Raw genomic sequence first — 25,418 nt, 5'->3', positions numbered from 1 at the left:
ATTCACAAAAATGTCGTATGGACTATTCTATTTTGTACACATACCCTACTCTCTTCTAGTAAATAATTACGGTTTGTCTGTCTTTTTATTATGGTTTTAATTTATATAAATTTCAATCTAACTTTTTTTTGTATCTGTCGTATAAGACAACCCCAGATTTTGGGGACCTTTTTTTATGATTCAACTGTTGTCTTATCTGCCGAGATATACGGTAATTATTTTGAAATTTTTTTGTGGAACTTTCAGGAAAATAATGTTTCATATTGTTTTACTGAAAGTTTCTTTTTTATCATAATAATGGAAATTAAAATGGAATGTAATTTAATGGAAAATAATGATGTATTTTATAATGTTTTCTTATGGTATAGCAAGGTAAAGGAACATAATAAAGGTCTATTTGTTTAAGGCAGTGCAACATATGGCAATCTGCCAAGGGGGATGATTTTTATGGGAAACTGGCCCCTATTTAGGTGTTACTAACAAAGAAAACCTGGAAAATTCCACATGGCCAGCCCATTGGCAAAGCACAAACCCTTCTTATGGTAGGACTTGGTTTCAAATTATTCTTCCTGTATTCTTATTTCTGCAGTTTCTCCACGAAATGTTCTTGTAATTTGCCATTGACGACAATGCACATTTTTTTTTGTGTGTAATCAATTATTTTCTGTAAATCTAACTAAAATATTTGGGAGGATTATGTTCTTGTATAGTGATTTATATTTTTTTATTAAGGACAAGGTATATAGATGTGTTGGGACCCATAATCTCAGGAAAGCTGTGGTGAGAGTCTGACATTGTTTTCGTATTATCTGTTGATAAATTTTGGTTCTTTAGTTGAAAGAGTGAAACATTTTGAAATTAAAACTTAATAAGGAGCCCATAGATTCCATTTAAAATATGACAATGCACGAAGGACACAAAATCAGATCACATGATGGTATGTTAATTTGAACATAACAAACCTCTCATATATTTATTTTTATACAAAGTTTAGAAAAACAAATATCTTGTAACAGTGTAATTATCAAAATAAAATTAATAATTTAAAAATACTAATTAATTTTTAATCAACTTTTCTTCAAATTCTTCACATGTATGATAACATCATTAAATTCTGAAGAGAGATCGTGAAAAGGAGACTCGTTTAATTTCTCAGATACTGTTTCTAAGTAGGGATGACCTGCAATAAAATAAAATTTGGAAATTAATGTCAGCATTTTCTTTATTAAGTGTAAATATGATTAAAATAAATTATTAATATGGACTCAAAGTAGAATATACATATGCAGGGTGCATAGTAAAGTTCTTATGCACGCACATAACCTACAAATGCAAATAGCTACAGTTATGAATGTGATGTATAGTAAAGCAATTATGTGCTACAAGCAGAGACCACTTGCAGCAACCCTAATAGAAATGCTAACTTCTAAATTTTACTATCTCAAAATGATGCACATACAGAAAAAAAGTCTATTATAAAACTATGGAGTGTGACTGACTTAGTACAAAAGAACACCCTGCATACATAAATAGAAAGTGTAAAATGCTAATTTGTCAGTGTTTGATTCTTGCCAATACTACTAATGTTACAAAGCAGTAAATTGTGAGAAATAGAGACAGAATAGGAAATACACATTTATGTCTGGGAGAGAACTTCTCATTGCTCATTGAAACAATTTGCCAGATCTATGTCTAACATGCAGTTTCCATTCCCATGTTTTGTGTGTGCGATGCTCACTTTTGAAAATGCTTACAAATGATGGCAGTCAATAATCCCCTCTAGTCAGTGTTTCCCAAAGTGGTACCCAAATGGTCTTCAGAGTATGTGATGGTTTTTGGCTATGTACAGTACCCGTACTATTAACACACAGAATCATTACTATGAAAAAGTGTAGTAACAAATTATTTTAATGTATATTTGGATAATTTGCAAAATAACTTTTGTTGACAAGAACACACTTCAATAATACTTACGAAAATCTGAGGAGGAATATAAAACTTTGGGAAACACTTCTATTCACTCTTGATATGCAAATAAGTGATATTTGTCAAAAATTTTTAAAAAGTCATACAAAGGGAGAAGTTTATTTAGTTAATAAGGACTTTAAAAAGATTCTAATTACTATACTCGCTCTACATTTACTTGAATATTAAGAATGAATAGAGGATTATAAATGATTGGACTGCAATTCCTTAATCTCAAGAAGGGAGTTAGATGAGAGGTGAGACTAGATGTGGAAAGCTTAAGGGCAGGAGGTTCCAGTTTGAACCGGAAGTCATGTTATTTCAATTCAAAAATTTTCTCCAGAATGGAGTTAGATGACCAGCATAACTGTATTGTTAACAGGAAAAGTATGATGTACAGGGGCAAGACACTACTAAAAACAAGTGTACATATTTTAAATTAAATAAATTAAAAATTGCAGCCTGGCATTGTGATAATGTCACAATAAATAATTACTCATTTGTCATCAATTGTGTATAGCCATTCCATAGTTTAGAGAACTGGAGTTCCAATTTGAGAGCTGACATACAGATGTACTGTACAGTACATAGATCTACATGGGATTTTAGAGAGTTTTTTAGAATATAATGAGTAAAGAAGGTCAAGATTACCAATATGTTTCCTATATTAAAAGAATTAATATTAATTTTTACTTTTATGAAATTCTCTCTCTCTTTAAATATTAGAATTTCCTTGTGTTAAAGTTATTAAATCTATGTATTAACTGGAAGAGGGTTTGAGTCTGCAAGACTTAATTTGAGTAAACAGTTGGGGCTAAAAATACAGTTTGTGTGTCAAATTAAAGCTCTTACCCTTTAGTTAATGCTGCTGAAAAGAGATTTGAGGATGATGCAAGGGTTCAGACATGACAAAGTAGCAAAAGTACAATGTTAAATCAATGGGACAAACATTTTGGGTGCTTGCATGCCATCCAGTGATTTAGTTTTTTTTTTTTTTTTAACTGTTAGAACATGTTACTCTGAATTACTGTATTTTTTTTTTCTAATTACACAGGTCTGCAAGTAAAAAACTGCATAGGATTTTTATACATTTTCTTATAGATTTCAACTTGGTAAAAACAAAAAAATACGAAAAAAATTCCATCTCGTCAATTTTTTTTGTTACACTAAGTTGTTGTTTGTATTTAGCGTAAAATTCCTAATAAAGGAATTTTACGCTAAATACATGCCTTTATTAGTTGATGCTAAAATTTATTTTAGCGTCAACTAATAAAGGAATTTGATGGAAAATTTGCCATTTGTCTTTGGAATAAAACACAATACTAGTGTTTATTACGCCACAAAAGTAAAATTCCTAGTTAACTTAAAATTTAGTATTTGTTTTTTTTATTTAAAAAATGGCCTTAAAACGAAGATTTCTCACATTAATTCTATCAATTATAGCTGGACTTGGCAATAAATAAATAAAAATGTTAATGGTTGAAGAGAGTAGTGGTAGGGGGAGATGAGTAAAGTAGTTTTAGCGTTAGGAGGAAGATCGCATGATCGTGTAGATACAGGTTAAAAGTTGATAGTGAGTAATATTACTGGTGAGGTTGAGCATGTTTCAACATGTTATCTGGGATACTAGGAATAAATATAAATAACCTACTGTTGGATTAGATCATGTTTCAACAAGCTAAATAAGTTCAGTATCTCTCTGGCTATCTAATGCTACACTTAGTTTATATCCAGCATTTGAACACTACTGTGCTTGTATTTCTACTTCTGAATATGGCTCACAGAGATTGTGTAATTTCTCCCATCAGCTTCTGTTATGTTTGTGGTGAATACATAGTGAAAAGTCAACATCCCCTTTATCTGATCCCCTCTTTTTGGAAACAATAGGAGAAAAGGAAAAAGAAGCATGGAACTCTCAAGAATGTAGTGCATAAGTTTTTGGTGAATATACCCTGACTACAAAACCATTGTATAATGCATGTTGGCAGTGTATGAAGCTCAAGGATGCAAGATGAGCTTAAAAGTTCATTTCTTACACTCCCATATTGACTATTTTCCCAAAAACTTGGGAGCCTACAGTGATGAACAGGGTGAAAGATTTCACCAAGATGTCCGTGATATCGAGATGTTACCAAGGAAAACGGGATGTCAATATGTTAGCTGACTACTGTTGGATGCTCAATCGAGAAACCAGAGAAGGAAATCAGAAACAAGTTTGGAGAAGCATCAAAGAGAAGAAGAAAAGGTGTCATAAGAAAAAAGAGTAGATCTAAAATTGTATATAAGTATCAGGAACAATTTTTTTGATTAGTTGTAAGAAAATATAATATAGTTCATTATAGTTCATTGTAATAAAAAAGTTTTTGTCAAAAATTTGTTTTTATTTTGCAAAAAACCTATACATGATGTGATGTTATGAAAGTCATTTTTAGCATCTATGATCTTTAAAACATAATTCAGCAAAAATATCCCATGCAGCTGAAAAAAAAAATTCTTTTTGTAGACCTGTGTTATGTGTTAATTAAAAGACTTTTTACATTAATTTTTTAACATTATTATTTAAATAGAGGTGTAAGAGTTTAAATTTATTAAATTACAAGTAGTTTTGTCAAAATTGGCTGTAGTGTCATCTATCAATTTTTAGCACCAATCTCTGTTTTTACTTTACTGTTATTCCACGAGGAGACCAAAATATGATTCTAACCATTCAATTTGTTACTTAGTGCCAATTAACGGATTTATCAACAAACCTATCAACAAAAAGAGTACACTTGAACATTTGACTGTTGGTAGATCTAAGTGGTGATTGCCATGAGGCAGGCCAGCACTATCATCCGTTAATCTGAAGCCATGCCAGTTGAAGTTGGTCAGCCTTAAGAAGCCACTGAGACATGACTGATGAGAGGAACCTCATAGTATATGCAAATCACCTGCAGACAGATCTGGAAAACAATTGCTATGTGCTTGATGATTTTTGTGTAGAATGGCAAATTTTAAACAAGCTTATTGATTGTGTTTAACTGAATAACACTATTGATTTTGACAGTTTCCTGATAATATTTAATTAAAAGAAGAAAGCAAANACAAGTAGTTTTGTCAAAATTAGCTAGTGTCGTCTATCAATTTTTAGCACCAATCTCTGTTTTTATTTTACTGTTATTCCATGAGGAGACCAAAATATGATTCTAACTGTAAAGTAGTGACCTTTTAGCAGAGTGGGGACAAAAGAGGCGTGACCTTGTCAATTGGACCCACGTGCGGTCGGGTAATACCACTTGTAAAGTATTGACTTGTAAACAAGGGTAAACAAAGGAAGCGCCGGCTTTGTTAATTGGACTCACCTGCAGTCAGACGGTAATGGTAAACAAACGAACATAAACAAGTGGCGGACGTTTGTGTAAGCTTCATCTTGTCGGATGACGGCGGACCTGAGTGTAAGCTGTTCGGGCATAAAAAAGGGTTGTGATTGGTCGGAAGTTCCCATTCCAAAATCCCTTAAATTGCGGGGCGAACGAGAGTCAAGGAGAGAAGGGCAAGAGACTGGTACACGGTTGTCTCAGACACTTGGGAAGCCCGCTGAGCGTAAAGAGAGAGTGTTCTCATCTGTTGATCTTCTCAGAGACGGGTTAGTGCTGAGACCGGACCGACTGTGTAGTTGAGCCGACTCCACAATCTGACTGAGGTCTCTCCAAAGGTTATTAGTTCCCAGACACCAATCTGGCACGTGAATTTACTATGCATGATTATCCTGTATATACGCTATGTTTTCCAACTTGTACTTTCTACAACTGTAAATAAACTGTACATATATTCAATTTGAGTGTGGAGGTGTGCTTTCCAATGAACCTGATTCATTACATCGAGTCGTGAAACACAAGAAAATAACTCAACGAGACGGAGTTAGGAAGGAACGGCAATAAGATCTTCACTCTAACCATTCAATTTGTTACTTAGTGCTGATTAACGGATTTATCAACAAACCTATCAACAAAAAGAGTACACTTGAACATTTGACTGTTGGTAGATCTAAGTGGTGATTGACATGAGGCAGGCCACCACTACCATCACTGTTAATCTGAAGCCATGTCAGGTTGAAGTTGGTCAGTCTTAAGAAGCCACTGAGACAGGACTGATGAGAGGACCTCATAGTATATGCAAATCACCTGCAGACAGATCTGGAAAACAACTGCTATGATGCTTGATGATTTTTGTGTAGAATGCCAAATTTTAAACAAGCTTATTGATTGTGTTTAACTGAATAACACTATTGATTTTGACAGTTTCCTGATAATATTTAATTAAAAGAAGAAAGCAAAGTGAATAGATAAAATCAATATAAAAAAAGTGTTTTATGCATTTCTAACTTTTATACACAAATAAAGCTAAGTTTGCATTGGCATAACTACAAAATAGATACGAACTGTCAGTCTGTCCCGTTTCGGCAATTGTTTGACTAGTTTGTTAGGAGTTGGAAATATCTCAATGTTTGACAAACTTGGATTCATTTCACCAATCAATTTTTCACAATTAGTGTTCAAAACCTGTTCAACCAATTACATTCATTCATAATAATTTCTATGATGGTGTAAACCAGTAGTTCCCAATTAGTTTTTCCTGCGTACCACTTCGAGAAAGAGCTCAAACTTGTGAACACCTTATAGCAGAAATTCATATTAATCCATACTAATATTATAAATTCGAAGGTAATTCTGTCTGGCTGTCTGTCTGTTACCTTCTTTTCACATCTAAACCGCTGAACAGGTTTTAATACAATTTGGCACAGAGATAGTTTACATGTTGGTGATGGACATAGGCTACATTTTACTGCGAGAAAATATCTTACTCCCACGAGAAAATTCAATATAATGTGGGTGAAGCTGTGGGTAGACAGCAAGTGATAAATAGAATAAGTTTTTTTACATTTATTACCTTTAAAATACAATTCTAATAATAATGAAAATAACATAAAGTTATTCAATTTTAATGTGACAAATGTGCATGATTTTCTTTGCACAACTTTGTAAAATTTGGTTTCTTTTTGGTCAGCTTCAGTCTCAAGTCATCTTCGAGTTGAAGTCGGTGACGATGTTTAGTTTTCATGTTTGTCATGGCCAAAAATCTGCTCTCGCAGAGGTATGCTGTGCAAAATGGTAGAAAATATTTTATTGCCGCTTCGCTGACATGATGATAATGATAATTGTACAATTAACACAAATTGTGTTAATTGTACAATTTTTGTTTCTTGCGCAAGAATTTCATTTAGGTATTGTCACAAATGCATTTTTTTTATGAAATTTCGAGAATATTTTTAGTTATAAATAAACAAATTTGTGCATTCCACATCATGTTGTAAATTGCCAAAATGGTCCACCCATTATTTTTTTGATTGTTTCATCTCATGCATTTAAATTTTAAATCAATTGATTTTAGATTGCTGCGCGTACCCCTTGATGCAATTTCGCGTATCCCCAGGGGTACGCATACCACTAATTGGGAACCATTGGTGTAAACCTAACTTAAAGGTATTGTATGTCTTTTTACTTGTATACAGTAGTGATTTTTAATAAGAAAAAAACTACAAAATAAATTATTTTTTACCACTTTCAATGTCTTCAAAAATGGACAAAACCATTGCCTTTAGTAAAATCAATTTTGCAGAATTTCTGTCCGTAACATTTAGTTCCGATGTAGAAAATTGATAGCTGGGCCAGAAATTTTCATATTCACTCCATATATCATCCAAGTCAATATCGATTGAACTGCAAATTCATAATAATAATAATAATAATAATTAGCAAACATATTGATATTAAACGTTATAATTTGAGAACCTCATAAATTATAAATTTTAACTAAAAAAGTCTTTCTAGTATCTATATTTGTATAACAACCATTATGCATAATTGTAACATAACATAATGTCATGCATTTTCTCAATCTTATGTTTTTCAACAAGCAGATGTAATAGTTTCACTTACTCCTGCACTATATCACTCTAACAAAGCATGCATTTTTTCATGCACTGCACAATGGGCACTAAAGGGCCTTTTCCAGGCCTATTATGGGTTCAACTAAGCTCATAGTGGAGTAACTGGGTGATGAAAGATTGGGCCTAACATATCCAGGATGGACCTCTAAAAAATTCCTGGGATTTTGACTAATCTGGATTTGATTCTGGGTTCCCTAGTGTTTTAGGCTGATATCTTTCTTAACTGTCTTGGCCTATTCTCCTCTTTACATAAGTTCATGATCTCTTTCTTTTTTAAAGAATCCAACCACTGACTAGCCATTCACAATATCTTTGTCCACTTTCTTTATCCCCTCTCCCTTGTTCATTCTCCCAATGCTGTGCTGATTCACTCATTTAATCATGTTCTCCTTCAGTATATCCATATTTCTAAAATGATAATATCTAGTCATATTACATTTTAAAGGCATTTATATGGCTTTTTATATACAGTTCTATACATAAGGATTAATTTATTTAAATTTAACAATAGGTTATATATGGTCAATAGATATCAAATATTATAACAACAATGCCTTTCTGCTGTCCTTAGTATTTGTAATTTAATAATTACTACAACTGCAAAATATATTTATTGATATAAAAATGTATAAATTAAAAATTTCATCTTTTTATCATAATTTAAATATTACAAAAAATTAAACATTTTTTGTAATATTTAAATTAAAAGTTTAATATTTCTAAGATTATGAAGATAATCTTTTATAGATTTTGTTTAAAAATCTGTAAATACATCATAGAAAGCTCATTAATGAAATAGATAAAAAATTCATTTGCTGTCTTACTGTGCAAAATGGACATAAAATGTTCTTTTTATATGCTATTACTTAAATGGACAAATGTTTAGCCATAATGTCTAGGTGTAAATACAGTAAGATTTATAAACAAACAACTCTACTCAAACCCGATACATTGTATTACCAAAGCCAACCACTGCCTTATGCTATTTGGCTAAATTAATAAATTACCAAACAATTTGATACTAGAGGGAGGCATTAGGTGCCATCTCAATAAATTTAATAATTTAGATCTACTGGAAGAAAATTAGTCTGGTGTGGGACTCGAACCCACAACTGTCAGTTACCGTGAGGATGTGTTGCCAATTACATTACCTAGACCTCTGGTCCGATCCTGTCTTCCAATATATATAACATTATGCCTTATGAGGGAGTTTACAGGACAAGGGCGCTTGATGAGTCCCCAGCCAACACCATAGGAACTGCTGATGGTTATAGTGTAATGTTAATAGCACAGATAAATAGTACAAGTCTTTGAAAAATTTATATATAGAATTGTTTTATTCAACTTATCGTAGAATTTTTTCCTGCTAAGCACTAACAGGACTTTTTTCATACCCAGTATAAGTTTGGCTACATTCACAATGATACAATTAGATGAGGCATAAAACTGAACATATCTGGATCAAGTTGTTTATTAAAATTTCTGTAGATCTGAATTTAAACCCCAGTCCTCCAGAGCATTAGCAATAAGTCTTTACTGCTTAAGTTATATGGCCATTAGAATAATTTGTTACAAAATATGATTATTTCACTATACAGGTATACCTCGACTTACGTCATTCCCGATTATACGTCGTTTGTCAAAAAAGTATATGGGAAAATAAAAATCAAGTTTAAGTCATTTTATTCGACTTTACGTCTGTCCGCCACAAATATTGAAGTCGTAATATCACTAGAAAAATGTTTAAAGCACATAAAATCATTTTTATATTTTTAACATTTCACTGGATGTAAAAATTTTTCAATAAATAAAAAGACAGTCAATTCCAAAAAATTTTTGTTAAAACTTTGGTCGATCACCTTTTATTTCTGTTAAAATTTCAGGATAAACTTCAGCGACCGGACCTTCCTTTTTAGGCTACACGGTCGCCTATAAAACAGTGCTTTAAAATACAGAAATAATCCAATTTAAGTTTGGGATCCTTATATTTACTCCCGAATGGAAGAAGGATGAAAACCTAAAGACGTCGAAAGATCACAATTCCAATGTTTTACAACTTTTTTTACAAGTTTTAATGCTTAAATTGGATTATTTCTGTATTTTAAAGCACTGTTTTATAGGCGACCGTGTAGCCTAAAAAGGAAGGTCTGGTCGCTGAAGTTTATCCTGAAATTTTAACAGAAATAAAAGGTGATCGACCAAAGTTTTAACAAAAATTTTTTGGAATTGACTGTCTTTTTATTTATTGAACATAAAATCATATTAAAATATATACATTTACAAGTATGTACTGTATTTACAGTACATGCATTTGTAAATTTAGATTACTTTTTTCTGTACTATATTAAAAACTAAAATTTATTTGTTTGTAAGCTTAAAATAGATCCTTATTAACCATACATTATTAAAAATGCATTAATAAATAAAATACAGAACCAGAATTGGCAATTTATGGTTTAGCCTAGTGACAAGTAGATTTGGAGACAAGTAAATTCGACTTACGTCGTTCTCCTGAAACCAATTACCGACGTAAGGCGAGGTATACCTGTATATCTAGTTTGCAAATTTAATGACATATTGGCATAAAAATTTTTAATGTATTTATCTAAACACCTTTAGTAAATTATAACATTTATACTTAATATTCATTGTTATTACTATGCTAATTATTTCACAACAACTTACTTGTTTAATATCTGTAACAGTATATCTGCAAGCATTGTCCATCCTTGAAGATCATCCTTGTTTGAAGCATAGTTTAAATAATCAAGAAGTATATCAACACTGCCCTTAACATCTAGAATAAGTAAAATTTAATCATTTTTATCATTAAAGATAACTTAAAAAAAGAAAAAAGTTACAGTTTAAATACCTTTCTCTTTAATAAGTGAAACGTAGTTCAATACCCTTTTATCCGAAGGACAAAGAGATTTTATCTTCTACAGTAAAACAGTTTTTGTTAAATTATTTAATTTAAATTCAAACTGTTTATGTATAAATAATCACATTACACATTTGTATTTTTTAATATCAAATTTTTCTGTATATAAGAAAACTGCATAAGCATCAAGAAAATACTGCTATTTTAAGAAAACAAGAAACATTTTTGGACCTTTATTCAGAACAACTTTGGCTCACAATAACATTTGAAATGAACACAGGATACACAAGGTGTTCCAGAAGCTCATAAACCATGTGTATCCTGCATTTGTTTCAACCTTATCATGGCCTGAAGTTGATCTGAATAGAGGTCTGAAAATGTTTCTCCTTTACTTAAAGTAATGTTTTCTTTTTATATACTTATACAATGATACAAATCTTATAGAAGTTCCTGAAAACTGCATATTTATAAACCTATAAACAGTGTAATTTATTTTATAAGGAATATTGATTTATATCTTTTTAAAAAATAATCATCCATTTATTATGATTTTCATAGGCAGTATGAATATCATTATACGAGGGCTGTTTGGAAAGTTTGTGGCCTTGCCTATATGCGGTGCTGTGATCAATTTAATTTTTGGCGGGAATAATTCAGCCATCTTTGTTAGAGATACGATACCAATTTCCACTTGATTTGTCATAAAGTTTTGCCACAAAAGTTTAGCACAGTGTTTCTCAATGGGGGTGATATCGCCCCCATGTGGGCATTTTTCCATGTTGAGGGGGCAATTAGTAACAATTTATATTTTGGGGGGCGAAAAAGAATTTTCTGGGCGATATAGTAAAACATTATATTAAGAATAATTAGATATTTTATTCGTTATATCGTACAATAATTAAACAAATAACATTATACTAGTCACTAGTCTATTCAATGCAGTACGAATTTGGTGTTAGCCTTGTCCCTCGGCATCGGAATTTTGAAGTGAAGGGGCGATACTATTGAAGGGGGCGACGATTCGTTAGAGGTTGAGAAACACTGGTTTAGCAGATAGTCAGTGTGCACATGCTTTGTCAAAAAATGGAGAAGACGGAGACTCGTGCGATCATAAAATACCTGACAAAAAAAGGGTTGACCCCATCTCAAATCAAAGCTGACATGGATGAAGTTTTGGAAGAGTCTGCTCCTTCGTACACCACTGTGAAAAAATGGACAGCCCTTTTAAAATCTGGCAGAGAGAGTGTGGAAGATGACCCTCATAGCGGACGGCCGTCAACTGCTGTCACTGAAGAAAATATCGACAAAGTTCAGATTTGGTATTAGCAGATCGCCTTTGAAAACATGTGAGATAGCTGAGACAATAGGCATCTCTGTCAACTGAGTGCACCACATCCTAACCAAAAATTTGGGTATGACGAAAGTCTCAGCAAGGTGGGTGCCACGTCTGCTGACCACCGAGCAAAAACGTGTTCACACTTTGATGTCAAAAGAGTGTTTGGACTTCTACCAGAAAAACCCACAGGATTTCTTGCATCGGTTTGTCACTACTGACGAAATGTGGATCCATTATTACACTCCTGAAACAAAAGAACAGTCAAAGCAATGCAATGTGGATCCATTACTACACTCCTGAAACAAAAGAACAGTCGAAGCAATGGAATGTGGATCCATTACTACACTTCTGAAACAAAAGAACAGTCAAAGCCACCATCAAAGAAGGCAAAGACAGTTCCATCAGCAGGGAAAGTGATGGCCTTGGTTTTTTGGGATGATAAAGGCATCATCTTTATTGACTACCTAGAAAGAGGAAAGACCATTATTAATGCTGTCTATTACTGTGAACTTTTGGAAAAACTGAAGAAAGAAATCGAAGAAAAGAGGACACACTTGAAGAAGAAAAAGGTTCTGTTCCACCACGATAATGCACCTGAACATTCTGCCAGAATCACTGAACAAAAGATAAATGAACTTCGCTTCCAATTAGTTCCACATCCACTGTACTCACCTGATTTTGCCCCCAGTGACTTCCACCTTTTTCCAAACCTAAAAAAATTCTTGGCTGGAAAGAGATTCCACTCAAATGACGAAGTCATCTCTGAAGTGAACGAGTATTTTGCACACTTTGACAAATCGACCTATTGTGATGGCATAAAAAAGCTAGAACATTGCTGGAATATGTGCATTGCTAACAATGGAGACTACATTAAAAAATAAAAAAAGTTTTAACATTATTTTGTTTGTTGTTCTATTTGAGGCCGTGAACTTTCCGAATAGCCCTCGTAGATATAGGATAAAGGGATCATTTTGTTATCCTTTACCAATCATGTTCAACTACATTATGGATAGGCTCACTCACAATTACCAATTATTTTATATTCTTGGATCTGGAGTAGCTCAAGTGTATGTTATCTGACTACCAAAATAGCATCATGGATTTACATCTGAACAAATATATTTTTTCTTTAGTATTCATCTCTGCCTAGCTCTAAAATGTTTTCAGTTTCTTTTCCAATTATCTGGAAGTTTTGCTAAGAGGTTGCATCAATTACATCACTGTTTTTCTCTTACACAAATGTATCAAAGAACTTCCTACAAGACAGTACTATTGATATAAAAATAAAATAACTATAATTTTAGCTATACAGAGATTGGGGTAAAAGTTAATTCAGTATCAAAAGTACAAGCTTGCATGTAAAAATTGCAAACTTTATTTGGTAACAAGAGCCAACACATTATGTATGTGAAATTCATGATTTCTTGGACTCAACATTCTCTATGTGGACAAAACTGTGGAATAATTGAATGCCTACCATATAAGATTTACTAAGTACACTCTATGTTGTTTGTTTAATAATGTATTTTGACAGGAATTTGTTAATTGGCACATACCTGTATTTATAAAGCTATGATTTGCAACAATCTTGTATGTATTGAGAATAATGAAAAACACTTTAGGCCTAAATACATTTCGAAATAAACTGATTTGCTGGGATTTATACTTATTGCCTTTTAAAATAGATAATTACTACATATCATCAACAGAAATCAAGAAGAGAAATATATGATCTACCAGGAAATGAAAATGGAGGTACCATTTGAAATTACTGTAATTATGTTAATTATCATTCAAGAAGTATGTGACATATACTAATCGATAGAGTAACCATCTGAGTTTTGTCTCCCAACTGCATTCAAATGTCTTCTCGTCTACTACATCTAGGAAGCACCATAAACAAAACTCATCAACAGAAAAGGCATTTTGTGTTGTGCAGTTTGTAAAGCTGGACTAACTCATCATTATGCAACATGAGTAATTTGCTGGTGCCATAGAACTGTGTTTGCTATGGGAGGTGTGACAACAGATATGCTGTTGCAAATGTAGGAAGAATTTGAGTATCAGTTGTATATCTGCCTTGTGGCATGAGGGGCACACATTGAGAAATGGTAATAGATAAACATAAAACTTGGACAGTTTTCCAATGTTTTAATGTATGTTACAATGTTCTTGGATAATAATTAACCTTTAACAATGGGATAGTCAGGTATGGTGCTACCCCAAAGCAGTGGAGAATAAATGTGGGAAATTTTTAAAGTATTTTTTCACATGTTTTTTCTTATTACCATTTTGGAAAAAGATTTTGTAAACAGTTATGTCTAGTAAGGAAAAGTCTTTTTTTATTGTTACATAATTCATTATTTATGTGAATTTTTTTTTCGTGGTAGTTTTTGGCGATACCCCCAAAAGAATTTAACGAATATATCCATCCTACACTGTTGAGTGGTTAACATAATTACATTAAATTAAAATGGTAGCATTCATTTTGGAAGATCCTGTATATTATTCTGTTTTGACTCTTAATGAGAGTATATAGTCTTACAGTGCTTGAATTTTCCAAACAGTTTCTGCTCCAAATGAATAAAATTTAACATAAATTACCTGCAAATATTCTTCTTGCATATGTTCAAGAAATGAATGTTTACTGGAGAATTCCAAAAGATAAATATATGCATTCAAATGATCCGGATTAATTTCTGCATACTGAACTAATGCATCTTCAATGTCATCTATTTTTCCATAACTTTCTAGAATCTTTAGAAAACAGATATTATTAAATAAACTCAAAAAACAGCAAAATAAACTGAAATAAAAATAGAAAAATAGACAGACAAACCTCAATGACTTTTAATATAAAAATATCCCATCGCCCTGGATTCTTAAGTAAATTCTGAAATATATTTAAGGCTCTCTCTGCACATCTATTTTGAGCTTCTTCCTCGGAATAAAGATCAAAAGGATCATCTTTACAAAAAATAAAGATTTTATTACAAAAATATAAATGCTTACAATTATTAACTCATACATTCTTTATAATTCAACATAATTCAATATAATTTTTCAGATCGGAAAATGAATACAGTAATATCATTCAAATATTAAAAATCCAACAAGTTGCTTAACTTTCCCGGCAACATTTGGTGGTGCCATCCGTTATAAAAAGTTTTTTAACAAAATATCATATTTTTAATTATTATAAAATGGCAATAAGCTTAATTTTGAGGGTAGAGATGCATTTTATAGAAAATTGTAAATGCTAATAACAAGTAAAAATTGTCATTACGTCTGACCCACTGAAGATATGACACATGATCCCCTCTATTGTCCCATGTCGATCTTTAACCACCAAAATTTAATAGCATCAATCCCCTTAATACACAAACCTCTCTGCAAACTTGCAGAAATTTTCAACAAAAAGCTCAAGAGTTATTAAGTTTCAAAGAGGGTGAACAAAATTTTGCCCCCACATACAAATATACACACAGAAAATCTCCCAAAGTTTTTTAATTTATGGATGTTTTAAGATCCTGAGTTCAAAAATGTTAGGGGGTTAATGTAATTAAGTGCTATTTTTTGTCATTAATTATTCATTTTACTTTCCCAGCTGTTATGTACTATGTTGAGTACTTTCATGTGTTGTACACTTTCATGTGGTTAACTGAAGAAGATTGGTTAAAACAATTGAAAATGCTTTTAATTTAGTAAATTTTATTTGCTGGATTGTTAACGGTGTGCTTTTTTATAATATTTAGTTATTCAGTACATACATTTCAAAGTACATGAAAGTATTGTAATCGTGTCAAATTTCACCTATGGGTCTCAATGTTTTGAGACTTTCTGAACCCAAGAGTAAAAAAATAAAATAAAATAAAATAATTAAAAAGAAAAAAATTTCTGGGATATGTATATATGTATAAGTGTGTTGGCATCTATTTTGTTTAATATCTCAGTATGCATATAAGAATGGAATAAAAATTAAGAAATAAAATTTGGCATGGTAACTTGTATTAAAGGGGCATTGATGCTATTAAATTTTGGTGGTTAAAGGTCAAAGGGGTGGGGATATAGAGGGGATCACGTGTCATATCTCAAGATGGCACGTGATCCCCTCTATATCCCCACCCCTTAATGAATATTTTTACTCATTATTAGCATTTACAATTTTTTATAAAACTCATCTTTACCCACAAAAGTATGCTTTTTGTCATTTTGTAATAATTAATAATATATTTTTTTAAAAATAAAATCTCATAACAGATGGTGCCACACAATTTTAACTTTGTATTAATGTGTCTTAGTATTTCTTAACACTTCCATTTTGGCTCCTATAAAAGATATGAGAATAACCTTTAAGCATAAATGTTGTGGCAGCCTATTGGTTGGAGTTGATCATGCAATAGGTACAGCCAGTCACCTCTGATTGGTGAATCTTTTGTGACATCATCACGCATGACTCCCAAACCTTCTCTTTTTCCTCCTCAACGCAAGGCAAGAAAGATGTAGGCATTCTTGCTCCTGTGTATTTGGTCTTACATCAAACAATAAAACTTTGTTACTGTTCATACCGGTGTGAATTCCTCAGATAACATTATTAGTGCTTTGATACACATACCACAACATTTGTTTTGTGGAAAAGTTATGCAACTTGTTGCTGGAGTTTTTAATTAATGTAATTAATTTACTTTCAAGCATTATTATTTAAGTTTTCAGTTAAAAAAGCAGTCAATTTTTCTCTCTACCATTTATCTGTCTCAATCTCATTATAGTTTCCCTTGAATTTTGAGGTGCTTAAATGGTAATTTACAGTAAATTAATAAAAACAGAAATGTTGATTAGTTATATCACAATAGAGTCATAGTAAGTTAGGAACAACACAATTTCAACCATAATAAATAGTGATAAATATGACTTTAAGAAATGTAGATTATTCTAAAATTGGATATAGAGTATGATTTAACTACTGAGAAATGCAATGCTGAATAGCAAAAAACACTCCAAAAACGTTAAAAATTGCATTAACCACTTTAATTTCTAATATTTTCATCTGTATTTTACCAACTTTCCTAAGGAGAAACTTAAAAATTGAATGAGTGTGATTTAATCAATAATGACATTATTAATACTCTGATAAACATTGTTGTATGAAATATTTAATGAAAAGATTATAAAGGTGTTATAAAATCAAAAGAATAAAACCTCTAATTTCTAAAAAAATAGAAACTACAAAGACTGATGCACATAGACAGCAATATTAAAACAATCATCACTAATGACTGGTTAATATGTCATTTTCACTCATTACCAACTCAATTTTTGCTGCTCGTGCACTGGCCTTAAGAGTTCTTCCTAACACTATATCAATTGAAGTATAAATAATAAATCTAAGAATTGTGTTTATGTTATTTTTTTTCTCATATTTAAATTTCCAAAAATTTTCAAAACTGAAAAAGTTGCTAGGACAGTAATGAGTCAAATGAATAAATATAAGCGACTGCTTCATACTAGAAGTTAAAAAGCATTTACTTAAGAAGCAACTGTGTTTGCAAATTTCAGTAGGAAATACTACAAAAGCATAAGAATATCAGCAGAAGGAATTGCTAAATCCATAGCTACTCAGGCATAGCTTGAATTCCAAAACAGAAAGGTCAGGTCAGGTCAGGTCAGGTCACAGTACTACAAAAGGATATTACAGGTTTATGAGTATTTTATGATCATATTTATGAGTGAAATGTGTGTGCTCTTTTACAATCTGTCTTAGGTCTTCCTAGAAAGAAAAAGTTTTATGTTGAAAGACAACAGAACTCTGACACTAGAACATTCAACAAACTTGCATGTTTGATGAGGAATATAGCATAGATGAATAACCTATTTTTCAAAATGAGTGTAATAAGCATGGTGATGCTGTTTCCAAAACATCAGATGTTTTTTTTTTGCATTATCTTGTCGATCCTACGTTTCAAACTAGTATAGCAGAGGATACAGGCATAGATCAAAATAGAGTATGCAAAGCTATTCCTAATGTACATATATTTCATGTGAAATGTATAATCTTTTATGTCCCATTTTTTCTTCAAGTAATGAATGCCATTTTAAAGAGGGACCAATACATTAAGTTTCGAAAAATGCCTGAAGAACAAAGCATGTAAAGAAACTTTGGCAAAAACAGTTTACTATGCCATGTGCCATTGGAGCACATGCATACCAAAATTTGCAAACTAAAAGTTTTGGAATGTGACCATGCTGGTTGGAAAGTTTCCCATTATCAATGTACAAGGGACTTATAATATGAAGGAATATTTCACAAGTATCAATGTGCATTAACTTACATCTGTCCATGACAGCTTTATCTGGAGAGTGATGCAATGTGCCAGAAATCATGAAACAATTGTGAAATATATTGATGTTAGGGGATGAAGAATATGGTGTAGCCCAGTGGCTGCTCGTGCCATACAAGGACAAGAAAACCATGGAAAAATGGCAGTTAACAACATACACACTAAAGAAAGAATGATAATCAATATTTATTCATATCAATTTCAAGCCAAAGCTTCTTCTTTTAAGTAAATGCTGATTAGTATTTGCTTTTACTTCATAAGCTATATTCCTAGTAATTGCTAATTTATTTGACTCATTATACTTTATTGAAGTGAATTTATTAATTTAATTACGTAGAGTCCAATTGTCTTGCTAGCTCACCTTCAGAGACATATTTTTGCCTTTGCAGATAATTTAAGTATTATAAATTAAAAAAGTTAAATGTTCTTTTAACATTCTACATTCTCCTAAACTGTCTGCTTTTGCTTGATTGTAGAATTTGGAAACTTAACTTAAACTGTGTATAGTATATAGTGATTTTTATTGCTTGGAAGCACCCATAGAAGTTATTTTCTGTCATTTCCTTCAGTGTATCCCATGTTATGCTCTTAACCTCATCTACCATCTCAAGTCTTTTTCCCTTCAGCTTCATTTTTGGGAATGAAAAATACTCACAGGGGAATTAAGTTGGTGAGTAAGAAGATAGGAAATGACAGTCATGTTTGTAGAAATTAAAAACTGATACACAATGAACAAAGAATGGGCCAGTGCTTTGTCACAATGCAACACCCATGATTTGTTTCATATCTCAAGACATTTCTGTCAAACCTATTCTCTAAGGTGCCCCAGAATACCACAGTAAAACAGCCCATTCACTGTCTGTCTTTATGGGACAAATTCCTTGTGGATAAAAGTCTTTTGATGTCTAAAAACTAGATCAACATTGTTTTCATGTTGCTCTGGATTTGACACATTTTTTTAGTCTTGGTGAATTTGTGACTTCATCTCTAAATGTTTGTTTTAACATTTAGTGGGTTTCTATCACCATCTTTCCCAGCTCAAAACAAAATTTTATGCAAATTCTTTGTTTCTTCAAGTAAGTCATAATGTCAATTGTAAAATAGCTTGAACACAATTTTACAGAAATGCACAATATTAACAGACAAGACTTTCCATGGCAACAATAATTTGTAGACTTGTTCCTTTCTGATACTGGTGGTCACATCTAGCAGCAGAGCAACATAGTACACTTCACTAAACCAGGACAATATCTTTCTTGGAACTTTACGTGTAAGCCTAAAGTTCCAAGAAATTACACCTTGTATAATATTTAAATAGAATTTATGCTGATGAAGATGGGCCATGTTTGTTTTAAGTAAATAAATTCACTTTAAATAAAGTAAATTTTATTATTTTGAATTTGATTTTGAAGAATTTTTATTAACATATTTTAATGCTATCTTTTCTCAGACACTTGACATTAAACTGTACCAATTTTGGTAACTATATACATACCAATTTGATCAATTTTTACTTTCTTTTGAGCCCATTCAATATAGTGCAATAATCCATTATATCCACATAATATTTCTTCAATCAAAGGATCGGTTCTTAATGATTGTCTAGCTTTATTTGCATTGAAAGCCTGTAAAATATTAAATAATTAATATAGAATATAATATAATATAAACAAATTAACATACTTGTAGTTGTTGTTGAGCTTCTGTAAATCTGTTGTGCTTTATTAGATAGATAACACATTCAAGAACAATTTCACTTTTATATAAACAATGGAGACACAGAAGATGTCTAGAAAAAATTATTAATTATGCTATATAATAAAAATAAAAGATAGAGATGAGAAAAAGCTTACCTTACAAACTGTAGAATAGTATCTTGTGTTGTATTTGGATGATTTTCTAGAGTTTGAAATCCTGCCTAAATAATATATATCAAAATAATAAGGTAAAAAATAATACAGGATGATCCAATGAAAAGTTTGCTTGTGAGGAGTAGATTTGTTAATGCTGAGAGTTGCATGTGCCATCAAACTCCATGATTTATTTATTTAGTTATCTCTTGAGTCTGTAGTAAATAAATGTTCAAAATTTGTATTTCTTATAACAACTAACAGAATTACTATCGTACTATGCATCTGAATTATGGTAAGATATTTGCTAAAGTCTATTGCTTAAAGTAAACTTTTCATTTGATCCTTCAATATCATACAAATAACTGAATTTAAGCCACATTCATTAGCAATGAAAAAGAAATTTTAACAAGCAATTATTTATTGTGACATTGTCACAAAACCGGGCTGCAATTTTTCATCACAATATTCTCAATTTTTTAGTAGTGTTTTGCCCCTGTACATCATACTTTTCCTGTTAACAACAAAGTCATGTTGGTCATCTATCTAACTCCATTCTCAGATTAAGGAAGAACAGACAGATGAATTACAGTGGAAATTTATAGATCTACATTTAATATGTTATAAAGTCTTGTCACATTTAATAATGTAAAAAAAGATGCTACCATTATTTAAAATGGTAGCATTCTTTTTTTGAAGACCCTGTATGTTAATCATGAGCTGAAAATGTCATAATGTACACTAAACCATCAGAAAATCATCCAAGTTTCACATTTGCTTATTACAATTTCTCAATGTTTGCACCTTGTGTCACATGGCACACATCCAACCAAACTCAAATTCTTCCTAAGCTCTCTATGACATATCCATTGTCACTCTTCCCACAATTCTATGGCTCCCACAGATTGCTTGTATTGAACAATGACAAAGTGATTCTGACTTTGCAAACTGCAGAATGTAAAATGCTTTCTCTGTTACAGAGTCACCACTTTTGTTTAAGGCATTTACTATGGTAGACGATGACATGACATTTGAATGAAGATGGGAAATGAAACTTGGACAGTTATTCTATTGATTTGTGTATGCTGCATACTTTTCAGATAATAGTTAACATAATTACAATAATTTAAAATGGTAGCATTCATTTTAGAAGATCCTGTATAATTATAAAGACAAACTGAAGAATTTGTCTTCAGATAATGTTGACTGTAAATTTTAACAGAATAGATCTTAATGTGTTTCTATTGTTTACAAAATTAAATGCTATCATCTTTTAGATATTTTTTACATTTTTAATAAGCAGTAAAATCATAAATTACCTTAAATATGAGTTGAGGACTATCCGTTTCATAAGACAAACATTCTAATACTTTGGCAGCTTTGACATACTGGTGTTTTACGATATATTTCTTAAGCATCTTCCGTATATGTTTTGACTTGAAACATACTTTAGCTAAAGAAAACAATCAAATAATTTAATAATAAAAATTGTATAACACATTATTTATTATTATAGATACAAACTTTCTGAATATTGACTTAGATTGTCTGTTCTTAGATATTTAGCAGGATTTTCAAAGGCAGCATTCAAGAATTTCACAGTTTCTGTCTATTAAAAAAAATGTAATTTGCAATTATAACTTTTAACATAATATAAAATATTTAAATGAAATTAATAACTTAATTAAACAAAGTTATGAAGTTTAAAAGTTTGTTAATAACAATAAAAATAAAATTATAGAATAAAAATATCAAAGTATAATGCATTACTTCAGATGGTCCATATTTTGCAGCTTTCAAATTCCCTCCAAATAAAAATAGTACCTTATTGAGATTTTTTAAACTTTCCATCCTGTAAGCACTAAGAGGGAATTTTTAGCAGTCCCATTATGGGCTTGGCCAGGTCTACAATGGAGCGACTGGGTGTTGAGGCACAGGGTCCAACATATCCAGATGGACCATCCCTGAAAAATTTCTGCGATTTGATCCCAGGTTCTCCAAAGTGCTAGGCTGCCACCTTAACTTCACGGAAATCTGCCTGTCAAAATATGTTTGGTAGTACCCAAGAGTAGGTTCCGTATTGAGATTTATTTGGAATACCCTATTGAATGTCTGAGATCTTTAGCACCACAGCATCCAAAACAATGACCTGGGAATTACCAATCAAGCATCTGGCATATATATTGTAAATTTTGACCCATCCTGTACAATATAAATAATAGCCTAAGTAATACAAATTTATGGGCTATGTTTACTAATTATAGCCTAAAAATTGCCTGTTTAGTTTATATTTATTACTTTAAACATTTTTTAATTGTATCTATTTTGTCATCTGCATTTGTATAACAAAAATATTTAAACAAAGAACAATAGAACATTCTACAATTAGAACTTTGGACTATAATTTATATTTATTTTATAGCATATGTCAAAAATTTTACTACGCATTTTAGTTATTGGATTAGCTACTATGATCTTATTGTGCCATTGACCAAACTGCAGCTTGTGAGCTACATGTGGCTCTTCTAGACCTTTATTGTGGCTCCTGTATGTCAAACCCCTATACAGTGGTACCTCAGGATACGAAATTAATCCGTTCCGAAACTGAGATTGTATCATGAAAATGTCGTAAGGTGGATCATCTTTTCCCATACGATTACATGTAAAAGCAAATAATTCGTTCCAACGCGAAAAACATACTCAAATTAAAGCCAAGTAATACATTAAAAAAATAAGTGTAGTAAGAAAAACAAATGAAAAATGCGAAGTAATGTAACTTCGTATGGTGAGTTTTTGTTCGTATCGTGGAGCAAAAATATGTTCGAATTTCATGTCGTATCCTGAAAATTTCGTATGCTGGGGCGTTCGTAACCTGAGGTACCACTGTATATATCAGAAATATGTGAGAGCTGCATCTTATATTGAAATGTTATCTTAGATATATATAAAATACCATTCCAATATAAGATGCAGCTATCACATATTTCTGATACACAGTATAGGGCTCCTAACATGACAATAGCCACCTGTTATAGTGGAACTTGAAAGTTCTCAGACACCACTCCATTGATTTCATTTTATTATTAGTAATTTGTATACTTTGATTTGGTAGGTTTATAAACTATTTTAGAGCATAAAAGTAACTTTAAATGAAAAAAAAAGAAGCTGTTCTTTTGTTTCATGTTATGTTATGACTGAAGCACTATAGAAGTAATTCAATTCTAATTTATTCTTTGCAACAAAAAACTTTTTAGAAGTTATAGGTGTTTCAGGATGTATGTCTGTCATTGTAAGCAGGACCCATTGAGAGCTTATATGGAGCCCGAGGATGAGTAGACCCTTATTAATTAAGTTTTCTCCAGGCTCAGAGAAAAATCTGCAGCTAATCCCTCTCAACAGCCCCAATCAGGATTCGACACAAAGATCAAGATAAGATGTCATTACTAATGCTATTGAGCTTTATGTTTCTAGTTGCTCACAATGATTTAAAGCCCAAAAATGTTTCAGTTTTCTAAAATATTTTTGCTCTAAGGAAACGAAACTGTCAAGTCTCAACAACAGAATACATATTGACCCTTAGAAGTTCAAGGAAATCAAAGATATTACATTATTAAAGTCAAAATGTCTCTAATAATTATCCCTCCAACTGCTGTATATCCACGGGCTATAATTTGGCAATAATAATTATAACTTATTACTAAATTTGGCCCTAGAAGGATATACGACAGTTGGAGGGTTATTGCTATGTATCAGGTTTGATGCAGATGTTTATATTTATAAAATGTCTCTAGTATTTTCAGACTGGATGGCTGGGCAGCCAAGACAACTCAGAAATCAGCCTGCCACTCTTGTGTTCCTGAAATCAAATCTGGGTAATTGAAAATCTCAAATTTTTTGGGGGTGGTCTGTCCTCAGTATGTTGGGTCCCATCCCTCACTACCCAGTCATCCCATTGTGGGCCTGGCTGAATCTGTGGGCTCTAAGATGGGTTTTTTCAGGTTCTCTTAGTGTTCAAAGGGCAGAAATAACCATTTGTTCCTGATGATAAGCAAACTCTCATCAACAAGAGGAGTTAACATAATTCTGTTCTCTCTGCTTAAGTTTGTGATGATGAATATAGAAGCATTAAAAGAATGTGATGAAATAGAAGCATTAAAATCCTTAAATTTCAACTTTTTTGTCTTTTTATTTTTTATAAAATAATTTTCCAATAACTTTTATCAAATGCTTTAAAGTTTCACCAACGATTTCTCATTAAGAACTTGAGATTTTAGTTTTATAAGCTAATGTGCTAGTTTAACACGTGATGTTTGAGGCGCGACTTTCTCGCGCCACGTCGCGAAGTGACGCCACGCGATTATTAACACATCTATGCATTCGTGCGAGTGTCAATTGCTGCAGTATACATTAATTCAGTCATTAATTATAAAGGAATAAGTACTAAGTTCTGCCGATCGTAAAATCTTGTTTAAAACGTTACGGTTTATAAGTCTGTACATCGTCGCTAGCGCCAAGCGACGCGACTAAAGTCACGTGTTGAACGAACTTGTTAGACTGTCAATTTCACCTTTTAAAAACACTTCATTAGCCTTAATCTAAATTTAATTTAGCAACATAATTTGTATAATTACCAATTTATTTATGCTCTCTTTGTCTGTTAAAGGAATAATACGATAATCGTGAAAATTCATGGCTTTTAATTGTAGAAAACACAACAGTGTTGCCATATAATAAAAACGTCACAGGCTATATCGAGGTACGCGACAACTGGTCGATTCAAAATGGGCGACGGTTCCCTGGGCGATAAAAACTTAAAAATTTTTGCATACTTAGAAAGCATGCAATTTGGCATATATATATATATTGAATTTACAGACAATGTTCTCTATAACGAAATCGCTAAATCTCGAAAAAAATTCGCAATAGGAAAGTTCTGTTTTACAGAAATTATACTTTTTGGGCTGCAATTTGAAAAAAATTGTTGATTTATAAATTCTCACTGTTGTATTTGTCTGTCTTTGCTTAATCTGGAGTACACAGTTAAATACATGAAAGACGA

General features: G+C 31.8%; 1 protein-coding gene across 6 annotated transcripts; it reads right to left on the bottom strand.

Annotated features, from left to right (window-relative positions):
- Positions 1-572: 572 nt before the first annotated feature.
- Positions 573-25,113, bottom strand: LOC111632748 (TATA box-binding protein-associated factor RNA polymerase I subunit A-like). 6 transcript variants are annotated; one of them, XM_023377265.1, is made up of 13 exons: positions 24,801-24,937; positions 22,130-22,397; positions 21,884-21,968; positions 21,679-21,812; positions 20,363-20,427; positions 20,193-20,298; positions 20,005-20,134; positions 15,011-15,138; positions 14,776-14,928; positions 10,827-10,893; positions 10,640-10,751; positions 7,564-7,724; positions 573-1,180 (listed from the first exon to the last, which is right to left on the bottom strand). In XM_023377265.1, exons 2-13 carry the CDS (start codon positions 22,208-22,210, stop codon positions 1,068-1,070), a joined length of 1,335 nt encoding a protein of 444 aa, XP_023233033.1. In that variant the 5' UTR covers positions 22,211-22,397; positions 24,801-24,937; the 3' UTR covers positions 573-1,067. The 6 variants fall into 6 exon arrangements, with proteins under 6 accessions (XP_023233033.1, XP_023233037.1, XP_023233035.1 ...); XM_023377269.1 differs by having other exon boundaries at positions 22,130-22,323; positions 24,801-24,905; XM_023377267.1 differs by having other exon boundaries at positions 24,840-24,854.
- Positions 25,114-25,418: the final 305 nt, after the last annotated feature.

The sequence above is a fragment of the Centruroides sculpturatus genome, unplaced genomic scaffold (genome assembly GCF_000671375.1).
Source record: "Centruroides sculpturatus isolate CEXI.00-Female unplaced genomic scaffold, Cexi_2.0 scaffold239, whole genome shotgun sequence".
NCBI classification, from domain to species: domain Eukaryota; kingdom Metazoa; phylum Arthropoda; class Arachnida; order Scorpiones; family Buthidae; genus Centruroides; species Centruroides sculpturatus.
This window is presented reverse-complemented; position numbering and strand designations above follow the sequence as displayed.

Coding starts and splice junctions, on each gene's coding strand:
- LOC111632748 (XM_023377264.1), bottom strand. CDS start 25,086: ATGGCAACACTGTTGTGTTTTCTACAATTAAAAGCCATGAATTTTCAC. Junction 20,428..21,678: donor GTCCTCAACTCATATTTAAG/GTAATTTATGAT, acceptor TATATTATTTAG/GCAGGATTTCAAACTCTAGA. Junction 1,181..7,563: donor TTTTGAAGACATTGAAAGTG/GTAAAAAATAAT, acceptor ATTTTATTGCAG/GTCATCCCTACTTAGAAACA.